Source organism: Nomascus leucogenys, chromosome 2 (assembly GCF_006542625.1).
Source record: "Nomascus leucogenys isolate Asia chromosome 2, Asia_NLE_v1, whole genome shotgun sequence".
Lineage (NCBI taxonomy): Eukaryota > Metazoa > Chordata > Mammalia > Primates > Hylobatidae > Nomascus > Nomascus leucogenys.
In genome coordinates, this window is record NC_044382.1 from 62,111,337 (window position 1) to 62,126,564 (window position 15,228).

The window sequence follows — 15,228 nt, forward strand, 5'->3', positions numbered from 1 at the left end:
CTGTCAAGCACGTGGGGCATGGGCACAGTATCTGCAGCCTCTCAGCTTTCCAGAGTACTACAGAAATGTTTGAGACCTGAATAAAGAAAAAGTGTTGGCTCTAACCTAAGAAAGTTGAAAGTAAATATTAATAAGTGGAATTAAATGTCTTAATATACAACCTTGTGAACATCACTCATTAAATTCAATAAATTGATTTTAAAAATATTTTTCTCATGATAAATTAGTGAAGAGTCACAGAATTGTCAGATAATTTCAAAAGCAAATTCTAAGGATTCTTCTCAAAAATCACAGAAGAAAAAATATGAAAAATGGTTGCATTTTAATGTATTTGAAATGCCATGGGAAAGAATTCATAAGTAAGCACAACGGCAGGGCACGGTGGCTCATGCCTGTAGGCCCAGCACTTTGGGAGGCCGAGGTGGGAGGATCGCCTAAGGCCAGGAGTTTGAGGTTGCAGTGAGCTATGATCACGCCACCGCACTCCAACCTGGGTGACAGAGTGAGTCCCTGCTTTAAAAAAAAAAAAAAAAAAAAAAAAAGCATGCTGAGGACTAGCATGTTTTAAAATAGCTCTGGCTGTAAGGGGCCAGGTGGCAGAATGGATGAACAATCTTTTTCAGAATATTATTCTACAGACTGTTAATGTGCATCCTAAATGCATTGTGCTAAGCGAAGAAGCCAGATCCGTGTAGAACAGATCTATGGTTGCCAAGGGTTAGGGATGACTGCAAAACATGAGTATGAGGTAATTTGGGGGGATGATGGAATTGTTCTGTGTCCTAAATGTGGTGGTGGTTATATGACTTGGTGCCCTTGTCAAAACTTTACACCTAAAAAAGAGTATATTTTATTGTATGTACACTTAAAAAGTTCATTTTGAGACAGGGTCTTGCTCTGTTGCCCAGGCTGGAGTGCAGTGGTGTAATCATAGCTCACTGCAGTTCAACCTCCTGGGCTTAAATGATCCTCCCACCTCAGACTTCTGAGTAGCTGGGACCACAAGCACACACCACCACGCCTGGCTAATTTTTTAAAAGTTTTTAATAGAGACAAGGGCTTGCTATGTTTCCCAGTCTAGTCTCAAACTCCTGAGCTCAAGCGATCTTCCTGCCTCACCCTCCCACAATGTTGGGATTACGGGTGTGAGTCACTGGGCCCAGCCTAAAATTCATTTTTTAAATAATAACGTGCAGGGCCTCACAGACTCCCATTTAGCCTCCACTCTCCAATGAGCAGGAACCTCATCTGCCCACCATGACTCTTCCTGATAGGCTTGATGGCTATCACAGCTGGGGCTGGGATACAGTTGTCCTTTGCCAGCTAGACACTCCAGTCATTTAGGGCACCCTTCCATCTTTGCTCCCAGCTAAGGGATACAGCTCCTCACTTCACTGCTATACCTCCGCATCCCCATCCCCATCAGAAAAGAGAGACGGGGAGTCAACTCTGCCTTCCAGTGTGTGGCAAGCCCCTCGTATTTCCAGGGCAGATGTTCTGAATTTCTGGGCTTGGACTAACATGAAGAGACACTGTCCACTGGGTATTGGCATCTGACTAGGGCTTTTGTGCACTGAAAGGATGCTTACAGTTACTCGTGTTTTAAACAATAGTTATTAAAGCTGTACATTTAATTTGCCTCATGTCTTCAAGATCAGTTTATAAATCTAGCTACAACTAGCTACGAACAAATTGATTTTGTATATAGATAGAAATGCTTAATCTTTAATGTTCAATTAGTTCAAAACCTAATGAGTTAAAATGAAAAAATTGCTTGCATGCTTAATTTAGTTTCCTTGGCCATTTTAAGCTCAATTACACATTTAAACTGTTTGATTTGCACACACTTCCAATAACTAATATGAAAGACCTAAAATCTGATGAAATCTTCCTAAGCATTCAAATACTAACCTAAATCTACACTCATAAATTTAACATATTAAGGTCTTGTAAACATTCATTATTTATGAACTTGTTAAATTTTCTTTTTTCTTTTTTTTTTTTTTTTTTTTTGAGAGGAGTCTCGCTGTGTCACCCAGGCTGGAGTGCAGTGGCACGATCTCGGCTCACTGCAAGCTCCGCCTCCTGGGTTCACCCCATTCTCCTGCCTCAGCCTCCCGAGTAGCTGGGACTACAGGCGCCCACCACCACACCCAGCTAATTTTTTTGTATTTTTAGTAGAGACGGGGTTTCACCGTGTTAGCCAGGATGGTCTCAATCTCCTGACCTTGTGATCCGCCCATCTCGGCCTCTCAAAGTGCTGGGATTACAGGCGTGAGCCACTGAGCCTGGCCTCAACTTGTTAAATTTTCTTAGACATTTTAAAATTAAAACCACAGATCTAATTTCAAATTCCTTTAAGCATTTTGAATTAAATTCCAAGTGTCTGATCTTCTAAGATATTAGGTCCTCTTAAATATTTCAAATATTGGCTGGGCGCGGTGGCTCATGCCTGTAATCCCAGCACTTTGGGAGGCCAAGGTGGGTGGATCACGAGGTCAGGAGATTGAGACCATCCTGGCTAACACGGTGAAACCCCGTCTCTACTAAAAATACAAAAAAAAAATTAGCCGGGCGTCGTGGCGGGTGCTTATAGTCCCAGCTACTCGGGAGGCTGAGGCAGGAGAATGGCATGAACCCGGGAGGCGGAGCTTGCAGTGAGCCGAGATCCCGCCACTGCACTCCAGCCTGGGCGACAGAGCGAGACTCCGTATCAAAAAAAAAAAAAAAAAAAAAAAAATTTCAAATATCTTAACAGTATCACCATAATTGGAAACATTCTTCAGTATAACCCGGATTACTGAGATCATGGGTTGGATTTACTTGCCACAATCTCTTGTGTGTTTTAGCACTTGCCCCACCAAGGTGACATACTCTGCCTCAGCTCAGGACTGCAATATGTTAATGGTTAGAGATTCTGGGCCAGGCACAGGACTTGATACTGCTTCTGTAATGGTTCTACCCAAGGTGGAAGCTAAACGTCTTATAGTAATGGGTTTTTTTCTTTTTTCTTTTCTTTTTTTGAGACATGATCTCACTCTGTTGCCCAGATTGGAATGCAGTGGCGCAATCTCAGCTCACTATTGCCTTCACCTCCGAGGCTCAAGCGATCCTCTCACCTCAGCCTCCTGAGTAGCTGAGGCCACAGGCATGTGCCACCCCGCCCAGCTAATTTTTTGTATTTTTGGTAGAGACAGGGTTTCCCCATGTTGCCCAGGCTGGTCTTGAACACCTGGCCTCATGTGATCCACCAGCCTCAGCCTCCCAAAGTGCTGGGATTACAGGTGTGAGTCACGGTGCCTGGCCAGTAATGGGATTCTTAAGACAACTTGTATCTTGTTTCTGGTGCCTTACTTTACCTTTTGCACAACTTTTAACTGCCTGATTTGCATCAGTTGAGCTTCTGCACCCACTGCCCAGGTTGCTCTTACTTTACTGCCTCATTCGATTTTCCTCCCTTTTTATTATTATTTTTGTCTGACTATGCCATTCTTTTAAAAATTATTTTTGACCAGGCGCAGTGGCTCACACCTGTAATCCCAGCACTTTGGGAGGCCAAGGCAGGCGGATCACGAGGTCGGGAGATTGAGACCATCCTGGCTAACACTGTGAAACCCCGCCTCTACTAAAAATACAAAAAATTAGTCAGGCTTGGTGGCGGGCGCCTGTAATCCCAGCTACTTGGGAGGCTGAGGCAGGAGAATGGCATGAACCTAGGAGGCAGAGCTTACGGTGAGCTGAGATCGTGCCACTGCACTCTAGCCTGGGCGACAGAACAAGACTCCGTCTCAAAAAAATACATATATATATTTTTTCATGTAAATTTTTTTTCTTGTCACTCAATTGGATGGCTAATCCATTCTAATATTGACAGCAGCAATTTTTTTTTATTTTTTATTTTTGGAGACAGGGCCTCACTCTGTCACCCAGGCTGGAGTGCAGTGGTGCAATCATGGTTCACTGCAGCCTCAACCTCCCAGGCTCAGATGATTTTCCTCCTCAGCCTCCCAGGTAGCTGGGACTATAGGCGTGTGCCACCACGCCCAGCTATTTTTGGAGGTTTTGTTTTTTGTTTTTTGAGATGGAGTTTTGCTCTTGTTGCCCAGGCTGGAGTGCAGTGGTGTGATCTCAGCTCACTGCAACCTTCGCCTCCCGGGTTCAAGCGATTCTCCTGCCTCAGGCTCCCGAGTAGCTGGGATTATAGGCATGCATCACCATGCCCAGTTTAACTAATTTTGTATTTTTACTACAGACGCGGTTTCTCCATGTTGGTGAGGCTGGTCTTGAACTCCCAACCTCAGGTGATCCACCTGCCTTGGCCTCCCAAAGTGCTGGGATTACAGGCGTGAGCCACCATGCCCGGCCCTGTATTTTTTTATTTTTAAGAGACCATGTTGGAGACGGGCCTGGCCTTCTAGTCTACATCTTTCTCCCCTGCTGGATGCTTCCTGCCCTTGAACATCAGACTCCAAGTTCTTCAATTTTGGGACTCAGACTGACTCTCCTTGCTCCTCAGCTTGCAGACAGCCTATTGTGGGACCTTGTGATCGTGCTTTCTTAGTTGAGCTGTCTTCCTGAGGTTGTTTGGAGCCGCTGCATCATGGATAAAGAACTCCCTAAAGCCAGTCCCAACAAGCTTGCACTGAACATCAGGAAGCCTGACAAGTCCTTCAGATGCAAGAAGCCCACCAAAAATGTGCTGGTCTTTTTAATCAACAGACAACTGGGCAGGCACAGAAGTGACATCGACCTGTCAAGGTGGCTATGGGTGCTGTCATAAAGCAACTCCAGGGTCAACATGGCCTTGGACAAAAAGTCATGTGGCTTATGTGCTGAGGCCTGCCCAGAATTTTGAGACATTAATTATAATTAGAACAAAAAACTCCTCCCATGTTTGAGCCATTAAAAAAAAAAGAGAGAGACCATGTTGCCCAGGCTCGTCTCAAATTCCTGGCTTCAAGCAATCCTCCTGCCTTGGCCTCCCAAAGTGCTGATATTATAAGCATGAGCCATCATGCTGGCCTGACAGCAGCAGTTTACTAGCAAGGTTTTTCTTGTACAAAGGAACTTCAAAAAGTTTGTGAAAAATTGAATTAAAAGATAAAAATTAAAAATATGAATTTTATTTCTCAACAGAATCTTCATCAAGTTCAAGACAATTTTGTAAGTGACATCAAGCATTTAGTTCTTCCCTAAAGAACTGAGGGAGGCTGGGCACTGTGGCTCACAGCTGTAATCCCAGCACTTTGGGAGGCTGAGGCGGGTGGATTACTTGAGGTCAGGAGTTTGAGACCAGCCTGGCCAATATGGTGAAATCCCGCCTCTACTACAAATACAAAAAAATTAGTTGGTGTGGTGGCACGTGCCTGTAATTCCAGCTACTTAGGAGGCTGAGGCAGGAGAATCACTTGAACCTGGGGGGTGGAGGTTGCATTGTTGAATCTGGGGGGCGGAGGTTGCAGTGAGCCGAGATTGCACCACTGCACTCCAGCTTGGGCGACACAGTGAGACTCTGTCTCAAAAGAAACAAAAAACAAACAAAAAAACTCAGGGTCCTAAGAATTTAACCACGCCAATGTAGTCTGTCTTGCTTGATTTATTTATTTATTTATTTATTTACAGACGGAGTCTCCCTCCGTTGCCCAGGCTGGAGTGCACTGGCATGATTTTGGCTCATTGCAACCTCTGCCACCTGAGTTCAAGCGATTCTCCTGCCTCAGCCTCCCAAGTGCTGGGATTGCAGACACATGCCACCATGCCCGGCTAATTTTTGTATTTTTAGTAGAGGGTTTTGCCATGTTGGCCAGGCTGGTCTTGAACTCCTGACCTTAGATAATCCACCCACCTTGGCCTCCCAAAATGCTGGGATTACAGGCACGAGCCACTGTGCCCAGCCTCATTATTAACTGAAGAAAAATGGGTGCCCTTTAAAGAACTGGTCAGATTAGGAAACAAAAAGAAGTCAGAAGGAGCTAAATCAGGACTGTAAGATGGATGCCTAATGATTTCTTGCTGAAACTCTTGCAAAATTGCCCTCGTTTTTCATGAGGAGTGAGCAGGATCATTGTGGTGGTGAAGGAGTCTCTGGTGAAGCTTTCCCAGGCATTTTTCTGCTAAAGCTCTGGGTAACCTACTCAAAACACTCTCATAGGAAGCAAATGTTATCATTCTTTGGCCCTCCAGAAAGTTGACAGCAAAACGCTTTGAGCATCCCAAAAAACTGTTGCCATGACCTTCGACTGGTCTACTTTTGCTTTGGCCAGACCACTTCCGCCTCTCGGTAGCCACTGCTTTGTGCTTTGTCTTCAGGATCGTACTGGTGAACCCATGTGCCATCTCCTGTTACAGTTTTTTTTTTTTGAAGAAATGCTTCAGATTCTTGATCCCACTTATTTAAAATTGCCATTGAAAGCTCTGTTCTTCTCTATAGTTGATCTGGGCAAAGCAGTTTTAGCACCCATCAAATGGAAAGTTTGCTTAACTTTATTTTTCATAATTTCTTAATTTTTCAAAATTGTGTAAGCCGAACCAATTGAGATGTTTGTGCTGTTGGCTATTGTTTGTTTGTTTGTTTGTTTTTTGTGACGGGGTCTTGCTCTGTTGCCCAGGCTGGAGTGCAGCAGCGTGATCTCAGCTCACTGCAACTCTGCCTCCTGGGTTCAAGCAATTCTCTTGCCTCAGCCTCCTGAGTAGCTGGGACTATAGATGCCTGCCACCGTGCCTGGCTGATTTTTGTATTTTTAGTAGAGACAGAGTTCCACCATCTTGGCCAGGCCGGTCTAGAACTCTTGACCTTGTGATCCACCCGCCTCGGCCTCCCAAAGTGCTGGGATTACAGGCATAAGCCACTGCGCCCAGGCTCTTTTTTTCTTTTTTGAGACAGAGTCTCACTCTGTCACCCAGGCTGGAGTGCAGTGGCAAGGTCTCAGCTCACTACAGCCTCCGCCTCCCAGGCTTGGGTGATCTTCCCACCTTAGTCTCCTGACTAGCTGGGACTACAGGAGGCGTGCATCACCATGCCAGGCTAATTTTTTATTTTTTTATAGATACAAGGTCTCATTATATTGACTAGGCTGGTCTCGAACCCCTGGGCTCAAGCAGTCCTCCCGTTTTGGCCTCCCAAAGTGCTGGGATTACAGGTGTGAGCCACTGTGCCCAGCTATGTTTTCATTTTAATTGAGAAAAATGCGTAGTTACTGAGAGAAAGTTACAAGAACAACACAACGCAATAAGAGACCACAGAGCTTTTGTGGGCAGGCAAATGGGCTCAGTGAGCCTGGATTCCAAGCTCAGGAGGGTCTACACGGACTGGGTGGGTCTGGAGCTGCAGAGACCAGGAGACACAGAGCCTGTGCTGCGCCTTCAGTGGCCAGGAGCCCCAAGCGTGTGATTCTGATTCACTGATTCAACGCATACTGCATACCCACTTAAAAATGCAAGCACTAGGCTTGAGTACTAGGAATACATCTATAAGCCAGACAGACCAAATTCTTTCTCCCAGAAGCTCAGAACTGAGTGATGGGCAAGACAGATAATAAGCAAATAACTATTTCGACTGTCAAGTGGTAATGAGTGCAATGAAAAAGAATCAGGCAGAGCAGTGGGAAGACAAGTGTCGATAGGGTGTGGAGGGGGTGCTGTTTTTAAGACTGGGTTGTCAAAGACATCCTCTCCAGTAAAGCAGTATTGCGGGCTGAGTAATATCCCCTCAAAATTCATGTCCACCCAGAACCTCAGAATGTGACCTTATTTGGAAAGAAGGTTTTTGCAGATGTAAATTAGTCAAAGATCTCAACATGATGTTATGCTGGATTCAGGTGTGCCCTAAATCCAATGCTGAATATCCTTATAACGAGAGGAGAGGGCACAGAGAAAAGGCGGCCACATGGAGATGGAGGCAGAAATTGGAATGACGCTGCCACAAGCCAACCAGATTGGAATGCCTGGGGGCCACCAGAAGCCAGGAAGAAGCAAGGAAGTACCCTGCCCCAGAGCCTTCAGAGGGAGCATGGCCCAGTGAACATCTTGATTTTGGACTTCTTAGCTTCCTGCACTGTGAGAGATTACATTGCTGTTATTTTACATTTAAATTTTATTTTGAATTAATTTTACTTTAATTTTATTTTGTTCAATTGCCACCATACCCAGGTTGTGGTCATTTGTCGTGGCATCCCTAGGCAGCTAATACAGACAGCGCCTGAATGGAGCTCCAAGTGAGGAAAGGAGTGAGCCAGCAGAGCAGGACCAGCCGGGGCAGGGACAGAGGCAGAGGGAAGCCAGTGAGAGAAGGGTGCAGGGTGCAGGCAGCACTGAGGGAGGAGTGTGTGAGGAGAAGGATGTGGGAGAGAAGGCCAAAGTGGTTTCAGGGAACAAGATGGAGGAGACCAGAGTAAGGATTTTTTTCTAATATGTGTGTGTGTGTGTGTGTATGTATATATACACACATATATTTTTTATACTTATATACTTTTAAAAAATATTTTTTATATTTTATATACACACTTTTAAAATATGTATATTTCTCACTCTGTCACCCTGGCTGGAGTGCAGTGGCACAATCTTGACTCACTGCAACCTCTGCCTCCTGGGTTCAAGTGACTCTCGTGCCTCAGCCTCCCGAGTAGCTGGGATTACAGGTGTGCACCACCATGCCTGGCTAACTTTTGCATTTTTTTGTAGAGACGGAGTCTCGCCATGTTGCCCAGGCTGGTCTCAAACTCCTGGGCTCAAGCAATCTGCTCACCTTGGCCTCCCAAAGTGCTGGGATTATAGGTGTGAGCCTTAGTTTTATTCTTAGCAAAATGAGTAGCTATTAGAGCAAAGAGCCACTAAGAGGATCCTTCTGGCTGCCATGTGGAGAGTGGACTACGGGATGGCAAGAGTAGTTGTGAGCAATCAGGAGGAGGCTGTCTTGGGTGTACAGGGAAGAGGGGCTGCATTAGCCCTTCTTGCGTTGCTATAAAGAAATGTCTGAGGCTGGTTAATTTATACAGAATAGAGGTTTCATTGGCTCACAGTTCTGTAGGCTGTACCAGCACGGCTCCAGCATCTGCTTCTGGTGAGGCCTCAGGAACCTTACAATCATGGCACAAGGCAAAGGGGAGCAGGTGTGCCACATGGCAGGAGAGGGAGCAAGAGAGTGAGGGGGCAAGTGTCACACACTTTTTTTTTTTTGAGAAAGGGTCTCACTCTGTTGCCCAGGCTGGAGTGCAGTGGTATGATCTCAGCTCACTGCAACCTCCACATCCTGAGTTCAAGTGATTCTTGTACCTCAGCCTCCCAAGTAGTTGGGACTACAGGCACGCACCACCACGCCCATCTAATTTTTGACATTTTTAGTAGAGATAGATTTCACCATGTTGGCCAGGCTGGTCTTGAACTTCTGGCCTCAAGTGATCTGCCCACCTCAACCTTCCGAAGTGCTGGGATTACAAATGTGAGCCACTGCACCCAGCCAGTGCCACACACTTTTAAACAACCAGATCTCACGTGAACTCAGACCAAGAACTCATTATCACAAGGACAGCACCAAGCTATTCATGAGTGAGGGATCTGCCTCCTGACCCAAATACCTTCCACCAGGCCCCACCTCCAACACTGAAGATCACATTTCAACATGAGATGTGGAGGGGACAAACATTGAAACCATATCAGGGGTTGATGTTTGGACCAGGGCAGTACCCATAAAGGTAGGGATGTGATTAGATTGGAGAGATATTTTGAAGGTAGAGCTATAGGATTTGCTGATGTGGGCTGTGAGAAAAAGTGGAGCTCGAACTGACTCCAAGGTGTTGGGTCTGAGCAAGGAATCAAGTTGTCATTTACCAAAATGGGCAAGACTTGGGGTAGAGCAGGCTTGGGTAAGGGCTGCATGTGGGATGTGTGTGAGGGGAGAGGGTGGAGAAACGTAAAGCTCTGTTTGGGCCATGTTAAGATCCAAATGCCCATGATACCTCCCAAGGGAGACATCAAATAGATAGTTGGATATATGCAAACGGAGCCCAATGGGGCAGTGGGAGTGGAGATAGACTTTGGGAATAGGGGTGGAAAGAATCAGCATATATATAGGGAGGTATTAAAGCCATGAGACTAGCTGATATTGGAGGGAGTGGATTTTGGGAAGAGTGGAGTTTGCAGATGGCACCTGGAGCCCTGTGAAGCTTAGACATGGAGGAGATGAAGATGGACTAGCAAAGAAGACAAAGAAGGAATAACTGGTGAAAAGAAAAAAGGAGGAAACCAGAAGAGTATCATGCCTGGAAGTCAGGGAAAAAATGTACTTCAAGAAGGTGGAAGCAATGACTGGCTGCTGAAAAATCAAGTCATGTGAGGTATGAGAAATGGCCACTGGGTTTGCCAACATGGCGGTCACTTGTGAGCATGAGGAATGAGCTTGCAGAGTGGTGTGGCAGAAGGGGGATTGGAATGGATTGAGGTAGGGACAGGAGAAAAAGAAGTGGAGACTATAAGACAACTCTTTTGAGAAGCTTTGCTATAAAAGGCAGCAAATTGAGCTATAGGGAGAAAGAGGTAGTGCCAAGGGAAGGGATTTATTTTTAGATGGGAATATTACAGCTGTTCATAGACTTATGGAAATGATCCTCTGCAGAGGGAAAATTGATGGTGTGGGAGCATGAGGGCATTGTTGCAGGAATAACATCTGTGATGAATCAGTGGCTTTGGGACCTGGTGCCCAGGTACAAGGGCTGGCCTTAAATAGCACAGGTGGTTCTCCTGTGTAATGGGAGGGAAAGCACAATACCTGGATGTGTACACATCCGGGTTGTGTGTTTCACAGAAGGGACCTATGGAAGCCCTGTTCTGATTGCTTCAGTTTTCTCAGTGAAATAGAAGCAAGCTTATACTTCCTTAATGGGTACAGAGTTCCTGTTTGAAATAATTAAAAAGGTTTGAAAATAGATAATGGTGATGGGGAAGAAGGAGAAGAAGAAGAAGAGGAGGAGGAAGATGGTATTTATCCAAAAGGCACTGGGTTTGGAAATGTTGAAACTTGAGGAGAAGAGGGGAAGGTGATAAAAGAGGGTGTTCTGGTTTGGTTGTGTCCCCACCAAACCTCATCTTGAATTGTAGCTCCCATAATTCCCATGTGTTGTAGGAGGGACCTGGTGGGAGATAATTGAATCATGGGGGGTGGTTTCCCCCATACTGTTCTCATGGTAGTGAATAAGTCTCACAAGATCTGATGGCTTTATAAGGGGAAACCCTTTTGCTTGGCTCTCATTTCTCTCTTGTCTACTGCCACGTAAAACGTGCTTTTCACCGTCCACCATGATTGTGAGGCCTCCTCAGCCATGTGGAACTGTGAGTCCATTAAACCTCTTTTTCTTTATACATTACCCAGTCTCAGGTATGTCTTTATCAGCAGCATGAGAACAGACTAATACAGAAGAGCAGGTGCCCAAGAAATGTCAGAGAATTGCTGAGCTGCACTAAGTGTCCACTGGAGGTCCATGGTTATGAATTTGATGCAAGATGAGTCCTCATGGCTGTGAACCTTTCTCCAGCCACATCTAACTGCCTGGGGATAAACAGACTAGACCCAACCACATTTAACCTGGCTTGGGTTTTGCCACATGAATCCATGTGCATACCAGGAGGAGAGGGTGAAAATGTTGTGGAGGATGTACTCAAGCCAATGAGTTAATAATGGGCTGTGAAATCTAAGCCAGGACAAACGAAAGTGAGGATGTGACAGAAGTGAGGGAACATCCAACATAAGAGAGTAGTATGTTCAAAGTCCCAGTGATGTTGCACAACATAAGGACTCAAGGACTCAGAACATGAGAAGAAGGCAGCCTGAATAATAATAGGAAGAGGTAGTGGAGTGGGATGCTTGAGAGAGAGGTCTTTCCACAGGAGCAGGTAGCTGGGGTGGAGTGAAGTCCTGGATCATCAAAAACAATGATAGGAGCTGGTGATGATGTGGAGATACTGTAACTGTCATACATTGCTAGTGGAACTGGAAAATGATGCATTCACTTTGGCAAACAATTTGGTAGTTTCTCAAAATGTTAAACATAGAATTGCCATAGGACCCAGTAATTTCACTCTTAGGTATATCATATGTCATCATAAAGACTTATATGTGAATGTTCATAGCAGCCTTATTTATTTATTTATTGAGACAGAGTTTTGCTCTTGTCACCCAGGCTGGAGTGCAGTGGCACGATCTCAGCTCACTGCAAGCTCTGCCTCCCAAGTTCAAGTGATTCTCCTGCCTCAGCCTCCCAAGTAGTTGGGATTACAGGCACACACCACCATGCCTGGCTAATTTTTGTATTTTTAGTAGAAACAGGGTTTCACCATGTTGGCCAGGCTGGTCTCGAACTCCTGGCCTCAGATGATCCACCCACCTCAGCCTCCCAAAGTGCTGGGATTACAGGCATGAGCCACCATGCCCAGCCTCATAAGAGCCTTATTCTTTACAGTCAAAAAGTAGAAATGAGCCATATGTTTGTCAGCTGATGAATGGATAAACAAAAATGTGGTACATTCATACAATGGAATGCCCTTTAACAACAAAAATGAACAGAGTCCTGATTGCTGCAGTGTGGATGAACCTTCCAAACATTATGCTAAGTGAAAGAAGGCAGGCACAAAAGACCACATTTTGTACAATTCTATTTAGATAAAATATTCAGAAAAGGCAAATCTATACAGAGAGAAGCTAGATGAGAGACTCTTTTTCAAGTGATGAAAGTTATGGAAAATTTGTGATGGTGTTTGCAGAATTCAGTAAATACAAGAAAAATCATTTTGCACTTAAAATGGGTGAGTTTTCTAGTAAGTAAATTACATCTCAATGAAGCTGTTGCACACATATCAGAAACAGTTATTCATGAGAGCCACGGAGAGAGACAATGGGCCAGGCATTAAATATTCAAGAGATGACCCAGGGATCTGAGATGGCTGCAATGAGGGAGGGGTAGTGGGTAGCAGAGGCTGATGGTATGAGTTTCAAAGGAGCTGCAGGTTTTTGGAATGAGAGAGAGGCAATGGTCTGGGAGGAAATATGAAGAAAAAGGAGGACCTACATCCCACCTCTAGACCCAGTGGTTGAGGGGTACAAAGGAGAGCCTACCTCACTTTTTTTTTTTTTTTTTTTTTTGAGATGGGGTTTTGCTCTCGTTGCCCAGGCTAGAGTGCAATGGCACAATCTCGGTTCGCCGCAACCTCCGCCTCCTGGGTTCAAGCGATTCTCCTGCCTCAGCCTCCTGAGTAGCTGGGATTACAGGCATGTGCCACCACGCCCAGCTAATTTTGTATTTTTAGTCAAGATGGGGTTTCTCCATGTTGGTCAGGCTGGTCTTGAACTCCTGACCTCAGGTGATCCGCCTGCCTCAGCCTCCCAAAGTGCTGGGATTACAGGCGTGAGTCACCTCGCCCCGCCGCCTAACTCACTTTAAGAGGGTTGAAGGGAAAGCCATGCCTTCTGGGAATAAGCAGACAAGATGGAGGAGGGAATGGTATGGGCAGGAAATGAGGTGGGAAAGTGCTTATTTATGGGAAATGGCAAAGACCAACCTGGCTGAATAGAGTATCAGTCAGGGAATGATACTCTTCCAGAAGAAACTCAAACTTCAGGGACCCTCACTTGCTGGGCCCCTTCCAAGCACTTGGGAGGTGACTTAGTGATTTATTCAAGTCGTCCACATGGATTTGTAAAATTTGTAAAGGTAAGCAGAGGATTTGGGTCTCAACAAAGCTGAGCTGGTGAATCTCTTCATAGGGTATTTTTTAAAAGCTGAGTCAAAATGGAACTTCCCTCCCATCAGAAATAAAGGCAATAGTACAGAGTATATAGTGATAGCTGGGCGTGGTGACTCACGCCTGTAATCCCAGCACTTTGGGAGGCCAAGGTGGGTGGATTGCTTGAGCCTAGGAGTTCGAGACCAGCCCAGGCAACATAGCAAAACTCTCTATCTACAAAAAATACAAAAATTAGCTGGATGTGGTGTGTGCACCTGTAGCCCCAACTACTGGGGAGGCTGAGGTGGGAGGATTGCTTGAGTTCAGGAGGAAAAAAAAAGGGCTTTTCTTTTTTTCTTTTCCCTCTTTTAAAACAGGACTCAAACACAATAGAATTAATCAGGATTTGGAAGGCACAAACAAGTGGCAGTACCACCAATAGCAGCACATATTCGGCAAAGTTATTGTGAGGAGAATATTTATTATTTTCATTGTTATAGATAATTTCATTGAATAAATACATGAAAATTTACCTATTCCAATGTTGATGGACATTTGGGATGTTTCCAGTTTGGAGCTATTATAAATGCTGTTGCTATGAACATTCTTTTTTTTTTTTTTTTTTGAGATGGGGTCTCGCTCTGTCACCCAGGCTGGAGTGCAGTGGCACGATCTCAGCTCACTGCAAGCACCACCTCCTGGGTTCATGCCATTCTCCTGCCTCAGCCTCCCGAGTAGCTGGGACTACAGGCGCCTGCCACCATGCCTGGCTAATTTTTTGTATTTTTAGTAGAGACGGGGTTTCACCGTGTTAGCCAGGATGATCTCGATCTCCTGACCCTGTGATCCGCCTGCCTCGGCCTCCCAAAGTGCTGGGATTACAGGCGTGAGCCACCGCGCCCAGCCATGCTATGAACATTCTTGTGCAGGTATTTTATGGATATAAATATTTTTGTTTGAATATACCCAGGATTAGAATTTCTCAGTCACAAAGTATGCATATGTCTAACTTTAGTAGATGTTGTCAGTTTGCCCAAACGGCTATATCAATTTAGACTCTCACCAAGAAAGTATGAAAATTCCAGTTGTTCCACATCCTCTTCAGCACTTGATATTGTCAGTTCTTAAATTTTAGCCATGCTGGTAGAGGTGTAATAATATATCCTGATTTAAATTTGCCCCTCTCTGATAACCAGATATGATGAGTACCTTTCCATATGCTTACTTGCCATTTGAATATTCTCTTTTGTACAGTGCCTGTTTGTCTTTTACCAATGTTTCAAAATTGGAATTTGTCTTTTTTGTATTAATTTATGGGAGTTCTTTATATATTCGGGAAACAAGATTTTTTTTTAATGTATATATGGCAAACATCTTCTCCTAAGTTGTGGTTTGCCTTTTTACTCTGATAATGTTGACTTTTAATTAACCAATTTTTAAAATGATAACAATTGTGCTTCCACCATCTTTCCAGCCCAGTCATATTGGTGTGGAGATGCTTCTGGAAGCAATATGACG

General features: G+C 44.8%; 1 protein-coding gene across 1 annotated transcript; it reads left to right on the forward strand.

The window, feature by feature from the left end:
- The first annotated feature begins 4,600 nt into the window (after positions 1-4,600).
- Positions 4,601-4,780, forward strand: LOC115830883 (embryonic testis differentiation protein homolog A-like). The gene has a single exon (XM_030796195.1). The coding sequence runs from the start codon at positions 4,601-4,603 to the stop codon at positions 4,778-4,780; it is 180 nt and encodes a 59-aa protein (XP_030652055.1).
- Positions 4,781-15,228: the final 10,448 nt, after the last annotated feature.